The sequence below is a fragment of the Schistocerca gregaria genome, chromosome 5 (genome assembly GCF_023897955.1).
Source record: "Schistocerca gregaria isolate iqSchGreg1 chromosome 5, iqSchGreg1.2, whole genome shotgun sequence".
Classification (NCBI taxonomy): Eukaryota; Metazoa; Arthropoda; class Insecta; order Orthoptera; family Acrididae; genus Schistocerca; species Schistocerca gregaria.
The window spans coordinates 609,871,173-609,889,330 of record NC_064924.1 but is presented as its reverse complement, the minus strand read 5'-3'; the positions used below and the strand labels follow the sequence as shown (position 1 = coordinate 609,889,330).

Here is an 18,158-nt window from a genome sequence, read left to right as displayed (position 1 = left end):
AATCTGAGCAAAATGTATGCACTGTATTGTCCCAAGTACGTCGAACTGAATACAGCTCCAGTTCAAGAGTGGTAATCCCGTCATGTTTTTAATAGAGACCTCAATCAAAGCTTTCACCATCCACTCAGTGACATGTGCAATAATTGTGACTTTCGAGACTGATATTACCTCCTCAGACAGGGCGTTAGTTACTAAACCCGAAAGGTAGAATGAGCTGCATTTAAGAAAAGCGCGAAATGAGACAGACGAAAAGAAACTGTATATGAATACGAAAATTTACTGCTGTCTTTGCATTTGACTTACAGAAAACAGTGCTGGAGCCTTATATGACTATGAACAATGCATTTTATCTGAGTGTATTGTGGACTTACAATCAAGGTGTGCATTACTTTAAATTTGGAAAAGCCTACATGTTCATAAGAAATGATCCTACCAAAGGGAGGGGTTCATGGGAACTTGGTTCATGCCTGGTCAAATATTCAGAACAACTGACCCATATCATTGCGCACAGCGGCAGCTGCAGTGACTAGAACAAGAACAACAATATTTTGAAATACTGAATGTACATCTTGAGGGAAAACCAACACAATGACACAATAGATTACAAGTTCATTGAAACTGGCCTGTAATGTCATCAAGATTTTGGTCGAATTGGAGCTGCATATTTGTTCCCTAAAGTAAAGTGGAAGGAGTGAAGAAGGCTATCATAAAGTTTACCATAATGATATCGAAAACGGAAAAGTTTCTTTCGATTATAGCCATGCTTTACACAGCAAAGGATGAAGTTGCTATAGATACCGAATGAAACAAAATACAGTTGAGGAATATTGGGTAGATATGAATAAACAAAAAAAAAACTCTAACAATACAGTTCAAGTACTCACTAAACTGTGACCTTGAGTTTATAGAAGTGGATACTAGGAGGCACAATACCGGTCACCAATCGATGCCTCTTCTACAGCCTTTACATGAAAATGGCACTGAAATAAAATTTGAGAATGACAACATATCCCATTCCCAAACAGCAGTAATCTCGGGTGCAACACAGTGGGCATAGAAGAGGATGTCATGAACAAATGGGATGAGGAAGACAGAAAAATGCATAAGACAGTGGTAGAGCATGACGAGTATTGCCCCAGGCAAGAAATACGGCAGAAGGAAACGATTCTGTATCTGTATACACTGACAGTAAGGTGACAGGAGAAAGTGACTATGAATAATCTCGTATATGTTGGAAGCTAACCAATATAATTTTGTTTTGGTGTTTTTATTTTCTTTCTTATTTCCTCTTGTGTTATAATGTTCATGAGTTGTTGAAAATATGTTATACAAGGACGTAAATAATATGTTCTTAGTCTTGTACCTGTTTTACGATAAAAAGTTTTAATGCACAAGGGGTATAAGTGCGTGTAAAACATAATGCATGGGTACTACAGTCTCTAACTGTACATGGATTAACTGACTATCAAAAAGAATTATCGGATGTGGTGGTACCAGTTCACATAATTTATAAACAGCCATTTAACTTTAACAACCATTTACTCAGTTCGCTTAAGACAGACTTGTACTCTCAGCCTCTCATATACCATAAAGTAAACATCGACAGATCACAACAACACAAAACAACATGTACTAAAGTGCTTCCTATAACTAACCAATGAAAGATAAAGGCCCGAGAATTATGAAATTTTCTGGTGTTATCACGCTGTTTCCCTATCCACTAATAAAACTTTCATCATCGTGATTATCTGTCTGTTTCTGTTGCACAACGCGTTACCCATTCAGTAAAGTTGCGTTAAGCCAAAGAATGGAATATACCACGCGCCATTCATCCGTAAACTGTGCAAACACGGTATTTTATTGTTTAGATGATTTGTGTACTGCAGATATGAAACCATTTCAGCATTGCCGTAAATAATGGGAGAGATATCAAGCCACGCGAACTGTTAGATGAAGCTCAGTGACCTGTGTTCACAGGTTTTAACAGTAGGTGCAGATCGCATCGGTAAGTTCTTGCGTCTTACAGGTGATGGTATACGAGAAGGAAGAATCAAGAATATATATTACACAACTGTAAAAGATTTAAAGTAGCGATTCGCAGTAGATAGTTATTCTACTAACATGACACATGAAACAATTCGCTTCTCATCGTCATAAAAACTAAACGTTTGCGTTTAAAATAAAACAGGTATTTCAAATCCAGTAATTTTTTTAGCAAACTCTCTTTTAGTAACAAATGGGAGTCACTTTTAATCAAGATTCGTCAAATGGCTTTCCTCTGAAAAACAAACCTACTGTTTCAAGGTCTCTGGAAGAGAAATTGTTGGCTAAAAACCAGATAATGAGTTCGTAAAATGAAACACTATCACACACATTTCGATGAAAGTGTATGAATGTGTATGAAGCACAGAATAAGGTCTTAACTACCAAGGTCGCTAAAATCAGTTATTCATAGAGATGAGCAGTTTTGGCAATTCTCTGTTGTCATCTTCGGATCTGCAAAAAGAAGGAACCGAAAATGCTATGTATACATCATAACATAATCTCAACAAAAAAAATGTCTGTGAGCACTATGGGACTTAACATCTTTGGTCATCAGTCCCCTAGAACTTAGAACTACTTAAACCTAACTAACCCAAGGACATCACAAACATCCATGCCCGAAGCAGGATTCAAACCTGCGACCGTAGCAATCGCGCGGTTCCGGACTGAGCGCCTAGAACCGCTAGACCACTGCGGCCGGCTAACATAGTCTCCTCAATCAGTACACTTAGTGGTACTATTCAATGTATGTCCCTGTTGATATCGTGAGCTACACTATATGTCGGCATAACATTTTTAAAATGAGAGCTGTGTACACACACATAATTGCGCCGATTGCAGGTGTTCACATTCATCACCACTTTACAACTGACCTTCTTCCATGACCATCCTCTTCTTTCTACACTCTCTCTTCCTGCACCCAAGGTACATGTTGTCTGCGAATGAGATACACTGTTACAGAAGACATGGTAAATGAGAGGGATGTGGTTCATTATCTTCTGAAGATTTTTCCACTTCTCAAATGTTATTTCAGTGCCACCTTCATGTAAAAGCTTCAGAAGAGGAATTGATGGGCTACCGATATTCTGCCTCCTGAAATCCACTTCTATAACTTCAAGGTAACGGTTTACTGAATTCTTTGGCTGCATCATTAGAGTCTTTCTATTGTTTATTCTGATCCATTTAATATTTCTCCACTATACAGGGTGTTTCTAAAAGGACTTTACAACTTTGAAAATTAATAAAAATTAATTCGTAGTATCTACAGAGGTGTCAATCTGTAGCGAAATACAAGAAGTTTTGTTTCGCGTTGTTCGCTAGATCCGAGTCGAACCTTAAGGAACGCTAGCTGAAGTTGCGTTAAAGGTGGCTGACTTCATTTGAACCGAGCGTTCTAGCTGGGTGTTTTGGTTTGAAGAATCGAAGTCGGCTACAACAGTTCAGCGAAAAGTTCGAAGTACGCTAAAGATCCTCATATTAGGCCTATAACAGGTTCCAATAACAAAGAGTATGGACCCTTTTTTTCCGTGAGAGAACCACCAATGCGATAGTGTACCTGGATATGTTACAACAATTTTTATACCACAAATCGATGAGAATGACCAAGAACGAAATGTTTACTCCCTGCAACATGGTTCACCACCCTACTAACTGGCTGACGTCGGGGATTTTCTCAGTGACCGCTTACCAGACCAATGGATGGACCACGATGCGCCAACTGCTTGGCCCCCACGTTCCCCAGACCTGACACCATTCGATTTCTTTATAGGGATTCATCAAGCATATAGTATTTGTACCTCCTGTGTCGACTTCTCTACCTGAACTTAGAACAAGAATTTATGCCGCCACTGAGCACGTTACATCTCCAATACTGTAGTGAGTTTGAGAAGAGATTGACTTCCGATGGCATCTGTTCAGGATAATCAAAGGCAGCCACATACAGCATCTTTAGTATAAGGCAAAAAAAAAAAACCTTGATGCCATTCCCTACAAAATAACATATCTTCTGCCAATAAATTTATATGAATTTCTAATTTCGTGAAGTCCTTTTTGAAACATCCCGTATTGAAAGAAAGTTTTCGGTTTATTTCCGCTACGGTAAACATTCTGCTAGTCTTATTCATTTCTTCCATCCAATCTTTGGAAACAATTCATAGTTCAAATGTTTCTTGCCTTTCCAAAGCGATCAAAATCAGGACAGGTTCAACGAACTTGGGATCCATTGTACATGTGTCGATATTTCCTCAAAATCTGATACTTCAAAACAAGTGCAGTTTTTCAGTGTTAATGAATGTGAGCACTTGTAATCGGCGCAATAACATGCGTGTACATAGCTGTTATTTTAAAATTGAAATGCCGACATATAGTGTAGCTCACGACGCCAACATGGACATACAGTGTATAGCACCACTTACTGTACTGATGGACGAAACTATGTAATGATGTAAACACAGCATTTTCGGTCCCATCTTTTGCGGATCCGGAGACAGCAACAGACAACTGCCGAAATCTGTCATCTAAATGAATAAATGATTTTAGAGATCTCGGCTGCTGGGAATTTATTCAGTGTTGGTAGTACTACAGATCGCCTCCACCCTGACGATGTCAGAAGTGTACGTGGATGTATTTTTCGAAGACAAGCTTCTGCGGCGGAACGACCCCATTTTCTACGTCACATGCACAAACATGAGGAGGTCACGGTGACAGACGACGTGCACATGATCGCTAAAACGTGTTATGATCTCTAGTCTGTGGTTTTGGGAGCAGATATGGGCTTAAATTGTATAATGAAATTACCAGAAAAAGAGCTTGTGGCACATAGCAGTTACGAGTCATGTCTCGTCCTGGAGCATCACTACAGGTACCGGATGCACTACTTAAAGTGTAAGGACACTGGGTTAGACATAGAGGTATTTTCTGTGGCAGGATGTCATACAAGCAAATGTCATGTTCGTGAAAAGTTTCATTTATTGATGAGTCGGACAAAAGCTCCTTGCTCCCTGCGAACTTGACCAAAAATAAAAAATGACGACAACTATTTTAAATTAACTTCTATTCCGATCTACCATCTTTCAAGTTCAACTTCACGTCACACAGATAATTCCTTAGACTTCTGTAATGAGCGAGAACGACGGTACTTACCTATGTAGAGCCCTGTGTTAGTGTTCAGCTGTCTCAGCTTTCCTGGAGATCTTTTGATGATTGTCGGTCCGTTGTCCACGGTAATAGAACCCTCTTGCTCGTTCCTGAAATAAAGAAAATAACTTTACACATAGTGACGACGTTATCTATCGCACGATTCTGCCGTAGGCCATACGTTGATTCACAAACTGATCATTATAAAAGAAAGGTGGTTACTAAAAGTAGTTAATAATAGTATGCTGTAGTGCTTTTTTGCAATTCTATGCATCATAAACAGTAAACATTATCACTTTCTTCTTGCATATACTAAATACTTCCTACAGAGTTCATTTTAGGAGCTAATTATCACACACCTAACATAACGAATTATGTACTGGAACCACAGATAAATCTTCACAATTCTTGCCTAGATAAACACAGCGTCATGAGCGTGCTAGATGAGGACAATAATACGAATAAAAATGTTGTTGTAACTCACCGTCGCCTCGGATGAGAAACGCATGTAGTACGTATCCCCGACCATCGCATTCAAAAGCGTTGATATGCTTTTAACTAAACAGGATTCTGTCCCAGATCTAAAGCACAAACGTGGGCGCAAACCTCACTTAAATTAGTAAAACTGTGTAAATGTTTCACCCGAAAATATTATACTCCCAAGCGGGCGATCGACAATTAACATAGGCAGACAGTGACTGATTAAAACTAATATTACTAATATTCATTTCCATACAAAACATGAAGGACCGAAAGATTAATGTTTAATAAGATGTCGGTGATGAGGGTGACCTATTTTTTCCTTCTTGAAAGTAATAACCCGCCATTCGCGTTAAATCAGTTATAGAAACCACAGATTATGTAATTAAGGTATTCCGACAGTTATTAGAATTCCGTACCTACCGCAAGCCAGGCCATCTTGTGATTCTATGTCCCTATTTACAGGGTTACGATCAAGCTTAGACGTGGTGTGGTGCGCACATAGTGCAACATGAAAGGTGTCGAGATCGTAGAGGGTCACCTCTCTATGCCTTCTTGAAAGTAATGATCCTGTCATTCGCATTAAATCACTTAAAGAAACTACGGATCATGCAATTTAGGAAACTCCGACTGTTATTTGAAATCCGCACATAGTGCAACACGAAAGACATATAACACATAGTGTTGACAAGGAAAGTCTTTCGTTCGAAGTGGTGTGTAGAGAATTGGCAAAGTTCACGGTCTCATTGATTTTACCGAACGGAAGATTCTTAGTAGTCCGTTGGCTGGGAACGAATATGGCGATAATGTACTAGCAAATCCCTTCGAGCATTCTCGTGTGGCTGGAGACAGTAACCGCAGAAAGTGGTCGAGTGAGGATGGAAGGAGTGATCGGCTAGAAAGTACGAACCGTACACGGCTCACATAGAAAAGTGCAGTTCAATACAGGGGGGCTTCAACAGTCAGTGGAGCAACAGACAATGCATAGCAACCTTGGAAGAGGAAATTGTTGAGAAACACACTGTTCACCATATATTACTAAAATAACGATTGAACTTTTGGGCTGTTTTGACGTAAAGACGTAGTTACGATTACAGCAGATTATCGTGGAATTAAGGAACTAGGGGAGTCAGTTGCCTGCTGGGATCGATCACACTTGTCTTAGCATCATGAGGATGGCTGTGCCGGCATACACCATGAGGGATACTGCTCGAAATGCTCATACTGGGTCGCACACGAGGCGAATATCACAGCATTAAGTTGTCAGTGATCTAACAGCAGGTAATGTTAAACATGCATTACAGGGTCAAAGAAATAGGCGTTGCAGGTAGACACAGGAATCTCGAATTAAAGTCTTGCCCAAGGGCCTAGTGGAAGTACACTCCTGGAAATTGAAATAAGAACACCGTGAATTCATTGTCCCAGGAAGGGGAAACTTTATTGACACATTCCTGGGGTCAGATACATCACATGATCGCACTGACAGAACCACAGGTACATAGACACAGGCAACAGACCATGCACAATGTCGGCACTAGTACAGTATATATCCACCTTTCGCAGCAATGCAGGCTGCTATTCTCCCATGGAGACGATCGTAGAGATGCTGGATGTAGTCCTGTGGAACGGCTTGCCATGCCATTTCCACGTGGCGCCTCAGTTGGACCAGCGTTCGTGCTGGACGTGCAGACCGCGTGAGACGACACTTCATCCAGTCCCAAACATGCTCAATCGGGGACAGATCCGGAGATCTTGCTGGCCAGGGTAGTTGACTTACACCTTCTAGAGCACGTTGGGTGGCACGGGATACATGCGGACGTGCATTGTCCTGTTGGAACAGAAAGTTCCCTTGCCGGTCTAGGAATGGTAGAACGATGGGTTCGATGACGGTTTGGTTGTATCGTGCACTATTCAGTGTCCCCTCGACGATCACCAGAGGTGTACGGCCAGTGTAGGAGATCGCTCCCCACACCATGACGCCGGGTGTTGGCCCTGTGTGCCTCGGTCATATGCAGTCCTGATTGTGGCGCTCACCTGCACGGCGCCAAACACGCATACGACCATCATTGGCACCAAGGCAGAAGCGACTCTCGCCGCTGAAGACGACACGTCTCCATTCCTCTCTCCATTCACGCCTGTCGCGACACCACTGGAGGCGGGCTGCACGATGTTGGGGCGTGAGCGGAAGACGGCCTAACGGTGTGCGGGACCGTAGCCCAGCTTCATGGAGACGGTTGCGAATGGTCCTCGCCGATACCTCAGGAGCAACAGTGTCCCTAATTTGCTGGGAAGTGGCGGTGCGGTCCCCTACGGCACTGCGTAAAATCCAACGGTCTTGGCGTGCATCCGTGCGTCGCTGCGGTCCGGTCCCAGGTCGAGGGGCACGTGCACCTTCCGCCGACCACTGGCGACAACATCGATGTACTGTGGAGACCTCACGCCCCACGTGTTGAGCAATTCGGCCTCCCGCATGCCCACTATACGCCCTCGTTCAAAGTCCGTCAACTGCACATACGGTTCACGTCCACGCTGTCGCGGCATGCTACCAGTGTTAAAGACTGCGATGGAGCTCCGTATGCCATGGCAAACTGACTGACACTGACGGCGGCGGTGCACAAATGCTGCGCAGCTAGCGCCATTCGACGGCCAACACCGCGGTTCCTGGTGTGTCCGTTGTGCCATGCGTGTGATCATTGCTTGTACAGCCCTCTCGCAGTGTCCGGAGCAAGTATGGTGGGTCTGACACACCGGTGTCAATGTGTTCTTTTTTCCATTTCCAGGAGTGTTGTTTGCTATCGGCTTCTTCGGACCGCTCATGAAATTTCAGATGATTGCCCGAAAAGTATGTTGTGTCCTTCCAGTGCTATAACAAGAGTGATCTGAGGCAGCAGTGACGCTAGCCTGAGACAGACGCTCTATGTAGATTCTTTGCTGCTTCTAGTTCTTGTGAAATGGCTCAGAGTGGTATCCTGCGATATGTAGATTAATCTTATATTTTGACGATACCTTACAATCGCTGTCGAACTATGGTTTGAGCTTCAATAAGTTCAGAACGACCAAGGAACGTAAAACAATGAAGCTAACTACTGTTCACCTTCACATCATGTATTAGCTGATGTATTCCGCACAGGTTGCTGCATTTTCCTCTGGAGAGCAAATGAATATGCAGGTCCTCAGACGCCGCTGAATATGATCTCTGCGGATCACATGGAATACGTTAGAGAAACTTACAGTATTTTGTTTCAAAGGACGGAAACGGTATGGGTACCTGTCGCAGCCTGCCTTCGGCAACGTAATAGTTCCTTGCACAATTACCATCACTATAGATTGAAACCCTTTAGTTCTTTAAAAGTAGAGCAGTACGCCAATAGTTAAGTAATTATAATTTTGTGACTATTCAATGCTAGTAACAAACTGATGTTAATTGTGCACAAACCAAAGAAAATTAGGGACCCATAAGCAAATATGCTGTGTAATGTATCTCAGTAATTACAGGTACACGTCATCGTCGTCGTCATGATCATCAGTAGCCCTTCTGCCTTACGGTAGGTCCAGGCACGGCAGCTGCTCACTTCGCAGTTCCACGTGATTATCGTTTTTTTCCCTGACACAACCTGTTTGTTGGTCTCTGTGCTCCCCTCTCTACCTCTCTGTTACTGTCTCTGCCTTCATCTTTACGTCCCATTTAATTCCTTACTGAAGTAAGCAGAGCCTTCTCAAGATGTGGGATAGCCCATTTTTCTTCCTTGCCCTTACGATGTCTACGAGGTTTCTGTTCTCCTAAAGCCTTCTCAGCATCTCAGCCTCTCAATCCAGTTCACATTCTCTAACTTCATTCACACGCAGTGTCACCTGTCTTCTTTCTTCGTCCTTTCGTAAATCTGAAGTTTGAAACCAACTGAAGTTGCTGTCCATCTACGCTGATTTTGGCTCCTCTCCTTGTTCTCTCAGTATTACATTCTTCGTTCTTTTCTTATTTATTATGATTCGGAATTCTTCGTATTTGTTCCTAGTCCTTCAACGACAAGAACCAACACGTTTTTGGATTCCAGCAGCTCAGTATTGTCGTCAAATAGGATATTTATAGAAAGTGCAGGGAAGAAAGCCACACAGTGTGATAAAGCAAACTTCCCCACTTAACAGGGGATGAGGAAAATGCACCGCTGGGGGGATGCGGCGACGAAGCGGTAGCCAACTGCCAATGAGGAAGCGGAAGTGGTCACCCACCACTCGCAAAATTCCTGAGGAGGGACAGCCATTGGCAACGTACTAGGAATTTCCGACCAGGGTACGCTGTTCGTTACTTCGACGACGTCAGCCTTAAAGCAATGCTGAACGTACAAATTTTGTAATGTTACTGCGAAAAATGCTTTTTGAGAAAACAAAATGCATTACAATTTAATTCCCTTGCAGTATCATATGCTTATAACATTGCTGGACTGCTGATTTCGCAGAATATCCTATCTTTTGAACAAATTAATTGCATTAAAGTCCTAGACCGTATTTATTAATCAGTTTATGCGCGTAAGAGAGTAATAGAGTGGATGGCTTGGTTGGCACACGCCTGCAGATCCGTTCTCACAGCTCCCCAAAAACCCTGCTTTACGCTTAGGGGTAGAGAACGAAAATAATTTAAAATAAAAATAAAATATAACACCTACAGTGACGCCCACGCACGAACAGAACATACATTCACAATAAACAAACACATAAACTTAATCTTCGTCTGAGACAATGGTGAACGTTGTCCTACGATAAATTCCCCGTTTTTGGGAAGTTGTCTTTGGTCGGCTTCAGGTAAATGCAGGAACTCTAAGCCCCTCTGTCCTGCTTGCCTGATAATTGATTGTTAAGAAGCTTAACTCACAAGGAGAGGTCGCCAGCGGTGCGATCAGCTGTTTGGAACTGTCTGTATGGTGATATAGGTAGCTTCCAGCCATCACACACTGCAACCATTCACCCTGGTTGACTCTCGTTTGTGAGTAGTTGACGAAAATATTCGGAATTTTGTGTGGTACTATATAGCGTTAATAAAGTTGCATTACATCGTTTGGGTGTTTGGTGTGATGATACGGAAACAGCTTTGCATGAAGGTGTTTGTGGGTTCGAATCTCAACAAATACAGCAAATCTTTACTATTGTATTTTTAAATCTTTATCGTGATGACTATGATCATTACTTATATTCAGTTAATTGGTTTAAATGTAATTTGAATTCCATTCCTTTGTCATTTAATGTTAATCATAATACAAACTTTTTCATTTGCTCTCAATTGTCTTCCTATCGTTCTCTCTCCACTTGAAATCTTTGTTCATGTGCCTTAATTAATTTTATCTATTAATTCCGATTTAATTTTGTTTTATCAGTCCTTTATTTCGTCCACAATATTGCGTTCATTATATATCTTCCTCATTTTGCTTCTGTTTAGTTTTACTTATAAAACCATTTTTCATTTAAATTTTCATCTGCGTTATTTTGTCCACAGTGCAGTAGATATTTAGATTATATTTGAAATATATGACGATTACCATGAAAAAAATTGCAGATCTAGCAACAAAAACACATTTTTAACACCATTGCATAAGTATAAATAGCTTGGTTTTTCTTTTGTTTTTTAGCTGACAGATCGGAATTTTCAAATAATTGAATATTATAATAGTTAAACATAATTCACTTCATAATCACAAAAATTCTCAGCTGAAAAATAATGATGTAAAGAAAAAATCAAACAAATAAAAAAGATCGTACGGTGGTTAAAATGTTTTGGAGAGGAATGGAACTAAATAGTTACATTTAACTCAGTTAATTGAATAAAAATCATGACCAAAGTCATTTTGATCAAAAGTTAAAAATAAAGGAAACTTGTTGCACTTAACAAAATTTGCACCCACAACCTTCTGCGTTTGAAGCTGTTATCCTATCCATTACACCAAGCAACCAGAGTATACAAAGAGCCTTTCTCAATGCTCTCGCGAATCACACAAAATTCCGAATATTTTTCGTCAATTACTCGCAAAAGAGGTCCCACCAGGGTGAATGCCCGCAGTGTGTGATACCTGGAATCTTAACGTACACCATCGGATAGATGGTTCCAAAAAGTCGATTGCACCGATGGGATCCCGTCCTCGTTAACAGTGGGCCGAGTGTAAAACAGCCCGTTCTACTCCTTGTAGTCGAGAATAAATGCCAGTGAATGTACAAGTGCTGAATGAGGCACTACGTAGCAGATGAATGCAGTGTATTTATTTGTAACATCATGAATGTTTAATAATCTAGTATGACAAGTACAGAAAATCGATGAATAACAGCGTAATTTTCTTTCTGAATAAGGTCGGGTATGCTAAACTGTATAACTTGGGAACTATGATCATATCCATGTGAGGTCAGCGTAGCGATAAATAGATTAGCAGCGGTTCTGTATGGAAGCAGACGTGTGTGCCGCTGTCACCAGTACGGCGCTGAGATGTGCATTTTATCGGCAAAGCACTCATAAAGCTCAAATTAAACTAAACATCAATGAAGTTCTGCAGTGCAGTAAATGTTAAAGTTCTCGTGAAATGTTTTATGTTCAACCACGCGAGTTGCATATAACGCCACGCTTCAAGCGCTTTTAAGTGCCACGCTGTCCAAATGCTCATGAAAAATGATAAGTTTGTGCGACTTAGCTGACGTTCAGTGATACATAGAATCTTAACCGTATTAACATTATATTAACAAGCCTCTGATCGGTCTTGATCACTTGGTCACTAGCGATTAAAAAGGGATTTTTGGTTTACAGTTAGAACTCGCATTGAGATGCACGTCAGAACTAATTTCTTTTCGTTATATTTTTCTGCTTCTTTACACGTTTCCTGACGCATAGTTGAACCACGCTACTCTTTCTTATATATTCTTTTATTTATGTGTGTGTATATATGCGTGTAAATGGCGGTATCTACTGGCCTGTGACTATCTCTCATTTGTGCATATTTAATGTTGACGGTGTTTCAAGGACTACTTCTAACTTTAGGTCTGCATGTTAAGCCCACCATAAGGCACCCCATTCAGTAAGTGCTATACGTGATGCAATAATCTGCTACTTAGTAAGAAAACCTTTAATCATCAGAAGTAAATATTTAATCACATGGAGAAGATAATGTATTATGCACTGATTTCATTGAAGATCTTGATCGTATTAATGGATGCAAGTTGTCTCAGATACTTTAAGACAACGGTTTACCCAAACATGCAGTAGATGTTATACAATGTATATCTTAATAGTCATGTTATGTACTAGAGGCGCAATTAAGCGAAACAGAGAGAGTGTAACCTAAATTTTAGATACGTGAGGAGTTTATCACCCATGCCTTTTAATATCTACACAAACTAAATTCTACTGGAATGGGTGAATGAACTGCACTTTTACTCTTTTAATTTTAAAAATACAGGCTATATACTGTCGATGATATTTGCAGATGTACAGGTAATTGATGGAAACAGCTAGAATAATCTACAAAGAGTAGCGTAAAAACTACAAAGATTCTTTGCCTCATACAGCTTGCTGGTATCTGAAGACAAAACATAGATGATAACATTTTATTGGAAAAAGTATAGTTCAAAATTGTGATGAATGAGAAAAGAGTAGCTCATCTAATAATATTAAAATACTCAGGATACAATAAATTGAATGAATATGAAATTTAACTCGTCGAATGGTACTATTAGACCAGCCTTAAAGAGGAAAGAAAAACTTGTGACATTTTACAAAATAATGTTGGAACAAAACGAGGTTAGACTATGAATAAGATTTCTCGAATATGCAGTAGGGTACAGACATCGAAATCGATCTACGACAGTAAAAGCAGAAAATTATATTAATAAGTGTACATAAAAAATAATTAAAAAACACACAGGGAAATGGAAAGATGAAATCTGTAGAAATGGAGGATGACCAAGTACGAAAGAATAATATACTTCCTAACAGGACGAAGATACAAGAGGGAGACTTAACTTATAGATCTGTATTAGTAGCCTCAATAGGTCGGCGTAAGAGGCAAAGCCTAATACGTGTAAAAGATCACGATATGCTGAGGTAAACACGCGCACAGTGAGAAAAATTGCTGTTCCTATGGTGTAACGCCTCCTTCTTGCTTGATAACATGCAGAGTACGGCGAGGTAGCGAGTACACAGCTTTATCCACGTAAGCTACACCCAGCTGAAGCGGTAGGTGAGGTGGGGGCATTGACTGCACCGTGCCACCTACACATTCTCTCTGAGATAAATATCGGGTGAACAAATGGGAGAGCTGAAGTGAGATACGGTGCTAAAGTGTTCTTCAAGCCAAGCGGTTTGCGCGGCTCCACCGCCACCGCCCCCCCCCCCCCCCCGCCCGCCCCCCGGAGATTGGAGTCCCGCCTCGGGCATGGGTGTGTGCGTTGTCCTTAGCGTATTTTAAGTTAAGTAAGATTAAGTGGTGTTTACGCCTAGGGACCGATGATCTGAGCAGTTTGGTCCCGTAGGAACTTACCACAAATTTCCAAAATTGTTCGTCAAACCACGAACGTGTGCCTGCAGGCCTGCAGCCACGGTACGAAAAACATCACAGACCCAACATTATCCCGAACTACGCTGTCTACATATTTCTGGTTAAACGCCTCACTGGGTAGTTGGGGGTTTCGGCGTCTTACATGATTTGAAATTGCCTCGTTTCAATACACGTCGAATGACGGTAGGGGTCTTCGATCCGTTGATGTCTAATGCTGTGTGTGTGTGTGTGTGTGTGTGTGTGTCGCCTAGCGCACTGAAGATGAGCAGCATCATATGGCGTACACTTCAGAAAACATTAAGTAAAAGTGTGAGGGTGCTCAACCCACTATTTATAGAACATTTCAGAGAAAGTTTAGGAAAAGTAAACTGGGAAAATGTATATAATGAGCCAAACTTAAATGATAAATACAGCATATTTCTTGATAAATTTATATCTCTTTTTGAACATTGTTTTCCAAACAAAATTACTAAATGTAACACCAGAAACTTCTCGAAGAATCCTTGGATTACTGTGGGTATTAAAGTGTTTTCAGAAAGAAAAAGAAAACTGTATGAGATAGCAAGAACTAGTAAAGATCCAGAAGTAGCTTTACACTATAAAAATTATTGTAACATACTGTGGAAAGTGGTGAGAAAATAAAGAAATATGTATGTTACGGAAGAAATTAATAACTCCAGCAATAACATCAAATCAATATGGAATGTTGTTAGAAGGGAGACAGGAAAAGTAACCAGTGGGGTAGGAAGTACTACTGTTGAAGAGAATGAGACCATCTTAACCAACAGTACACAGGTAGCCAATGTATTTGACAATCTCTTCTTAAGTCTAGGAGAAAAAATTGGTGAGAATAGTTCAAAAGAAAGAGCCAGGCAGTAGATGGAAGAATCAGTTTTGAAAAATTTTATTCAGATTAAGTTTCATCAGACAACCTCTTGTGAAATAAGGAAAATTATTATATCTTTGAAAAATAAATATTCTGTTGGAGTAGATGGTATCTCTAACAAGTTATTAAAACAATGTGGAGCAAATACAGCTGATGTTTTGATTGACATATGTAATGCATCACTGACTCAGAGTATTTATCCAGACAGGTTAAAATATGCCATTGTCAGGCCTCTCTACAAAAAGGGGAAAACCACAGATGTCAATAATCACCGGCCACTATCATTGCTTACAGCATTTTCAAAAATCTTTGAGAAAGTAATGTACTCAGGAGTGGTTAGCCATCTCAAAAGTAATGTGATGCTTACTAAATCACAGTTTGGATTTCAGAAATGCTGTTCCACTGAAACAGCAATATACAATTCCACTGTCCACGTAATAGAGTCTTTAAATAGTAAAATGTCACCAGTTGGAATATACTGTTAGTTATCCAAAGCAATTGATTGTGTAAACCATGCCATTATGTAAGAGAAATTACAATTGTATGGTATAAATGGAACAGCATAACAGCGTATGAGTGGTTTAAGTCATATCTACAGAACAGGAAGCAAAACGTCTCTTTATATGCTTCAAGTTATTCAAAGGAGTTTGCCACTTCATCTAACTGGAATGAAATTACATTAGGTGTTCCACAAGGTTCGACCATGGGTTCCCTCCTGTTCTTGATATAATGGAATGACCTCCCTTCTTATGTGAAACAAGATGCTGAACTGACACTGTTTGCTGATGATACAAGCAAAATTCTTAATCCAGTAAAAGAAAGTCCTATAGAAAATGATAAAAATAAGGTCTTTGGAAAGGTTATTAATTAGTTTTCTGCAAATGGGCTTGCTCTGAACTTTGAAAAAACACAGTACATACAATTTTCTGCTGCAAAAAGTATAATTCCTTCAATAAACACTACACTATCCTCTACGTAACCTATCTTTGGCACAGAAAGGAGTAAAATATGCTGCTGTACAACTTTTTGATAAATTACCAGATGAAATAAAATGTCTGACAGACACCAGTAATGGTTTCAAAAACAAATTAAAATCATATCTCCTTGACAACTCCTTGTATACCATACATGAATTATTGAATATGAGTAAATAAATCTGGAGATATAATATTTGCACTTTGTGCCATTCAAAGGAATAGGATAGATAATAGAAATATTTAGGTGTAACACTATGATGTAAAAACAAAAAAAGAAAAGAAAACTTGTTTCCTGTGTTCTGTGCGCATTTCTTGTGCATTTGACACGTTCCGTGTTATTGAACAACGGAACACGTAAGTAACTATGACTCTGTAAACAACCACCTTTTGCCAGGTACCCAAATCAAAATGTCCTCTGTATGTAGTTTCTTTCGCAAGGTTCTCTAGAACAATAGCTGGGTTGGACCTGCCTTCACCTGCAGAGGCAATACATGTCAATTCTGAAAACAAAAGTCAATGACAAAGCATGTAACTCGTCTGCCTTACCTGTCGGTAAATATCTTTTAATGACAGCTGACTGCCGTGTTACATGGTTGTGAGTGGTACTCCGTTGCTTCTAGACACTTGCGACAATCTGGGATTACGTTCCAACATAAAGACAGTTTCATTTATGGTATGGTCATCTGACTGCCTCACCCCAGTTCTACACCGTCAGCAGCACTCCAAAGAGACAGTTTGAGTGACAGTTTGCCCGTTGCGCTTACTGCAGTACGGTGTAAAGACGCACCTGATGGCCTTGACGCGGTGCCAAAGGTTGTCGTCGACGCGCGTGGCGTTGTAGACGATGTCGACCTCGCCGCTGCCCAGGTTGAAGCGCAGGTGCAGGAAGCCGTCGGCGACGCCGAGCGCCAGGAAGTCGGCAGCAGAGGACGCGTCGCGCCGCCCGCTCCACAGCAGCACGCCCTCCGGCACGCCCGTCCGGAAGCGCATGTTGATGTTCACCTTGTAGCTCACGATCCTGGGCCGACACAAGAGACAGCAGGTAGCTCAGCACCGCGTTTCTGATGTCCTACCAACTACGCAGAGGTAAACGTCAGCTGTACACTATACTCTCTTTCTCGCTGTCTGTCTGTCTGTCTTACCAACACACATACACACACACGCACACGCAGACACACACACAAACACACACACACTCGAATAAATAGCGTCGTTTCACAACCAAATACATGATGTGCCTGGCAGCTGTGGCCACTGTAACTACACTACTGGTCATTAAAATTGCAACACCAAGAAGAAATGCAGATGATAAACGGGTATTCATTGGACAGAAATACAATACTAGAATTGACATGTGATTACATTTCCCCGCAATTTGGGTGCATAGATCCTGAGAAATAAGTACCCAGAACAACCACCTAAGGCCGTAATAACGGCATTGATACGCCTAGGCAATGAGTCAAACATAGCTTGGACGGCGTGTACAGGTACAGCTGCCCATGCAGCTTCAACACGATACCACAGTTCATCGAGAGTAGTGACTGGCGTATTGTGACACTTACAGTCCCATATCACTAACTCAGGATTCCCAGTAGGATTTTGGAACGTAAGCTGTGTACGAAAATTATGAATTACCTGAAATGTAACGGTCTACTGACGCACTGTCACCAAGGATTCGCGAAATACGTTTCTTTTGATACAAAACTAGCTCCTTATTAGTACTTTGTGAAGAGTGCTGTGCTGCTACGGTCGCAGGTTCCAATCCTGCCTCGGGCATGGGTGTGTGTGATGTCCTTAGGTTAGTTAGGTGTAAGTACATTTATGTCCAGGGAACTGATGACCTCAGATGTTAAGTTTCATAGTGCTCCGAACCATATCAACCAATTTTGAAGAGTGCTGTTGACAGGGGATCTAAAATTAATTCCACATTTCTAGACTTCCAAAGGACATCTGATTTCGTTCCTCACAAGTGGCCTCTAACCCAATTGCATGGAACTGGGGTGTCGTCGAAGTTGTGCGACTGGATTTGTAATTTCCTCTCAAGAAGCTCATAGTATGTAGTAATCGACGGAAAATCAGTGAGTAAATCGGAAGTGATATCCGGCGTGCCGC

At 41.0% G+C, this 18,158-nt stretch overlaps 1 protein-coding gene across 1 annotated transcript in view; it reads right to left on the bottom strand.

Moving 5' to 3' along the window:
* LOC126272589 (pikachurin-like) overlaps positions 1-18,158 on the bottom strand; it is an 887,807-nt gene that overhangs the window by 11,596 nt on the left and 858,053 nt on the right. Inside the window, exons 11-12 of the mRNA XM_049975515.1 lie at positions 16,834-17,064; positions 5,185-5,288 (exon numbers count right to left, since the gene is read on the bottom strand). Of these exons, the coding sequence (XP_049831472.1) occupies positions 5,185-5,288; positions 16,834-17,064 (335 nt within the window). The remainder of the gene's footprint in view (positions 1-5,184; positions 5,289-16,833; positions 17,065-18,158) is intronic.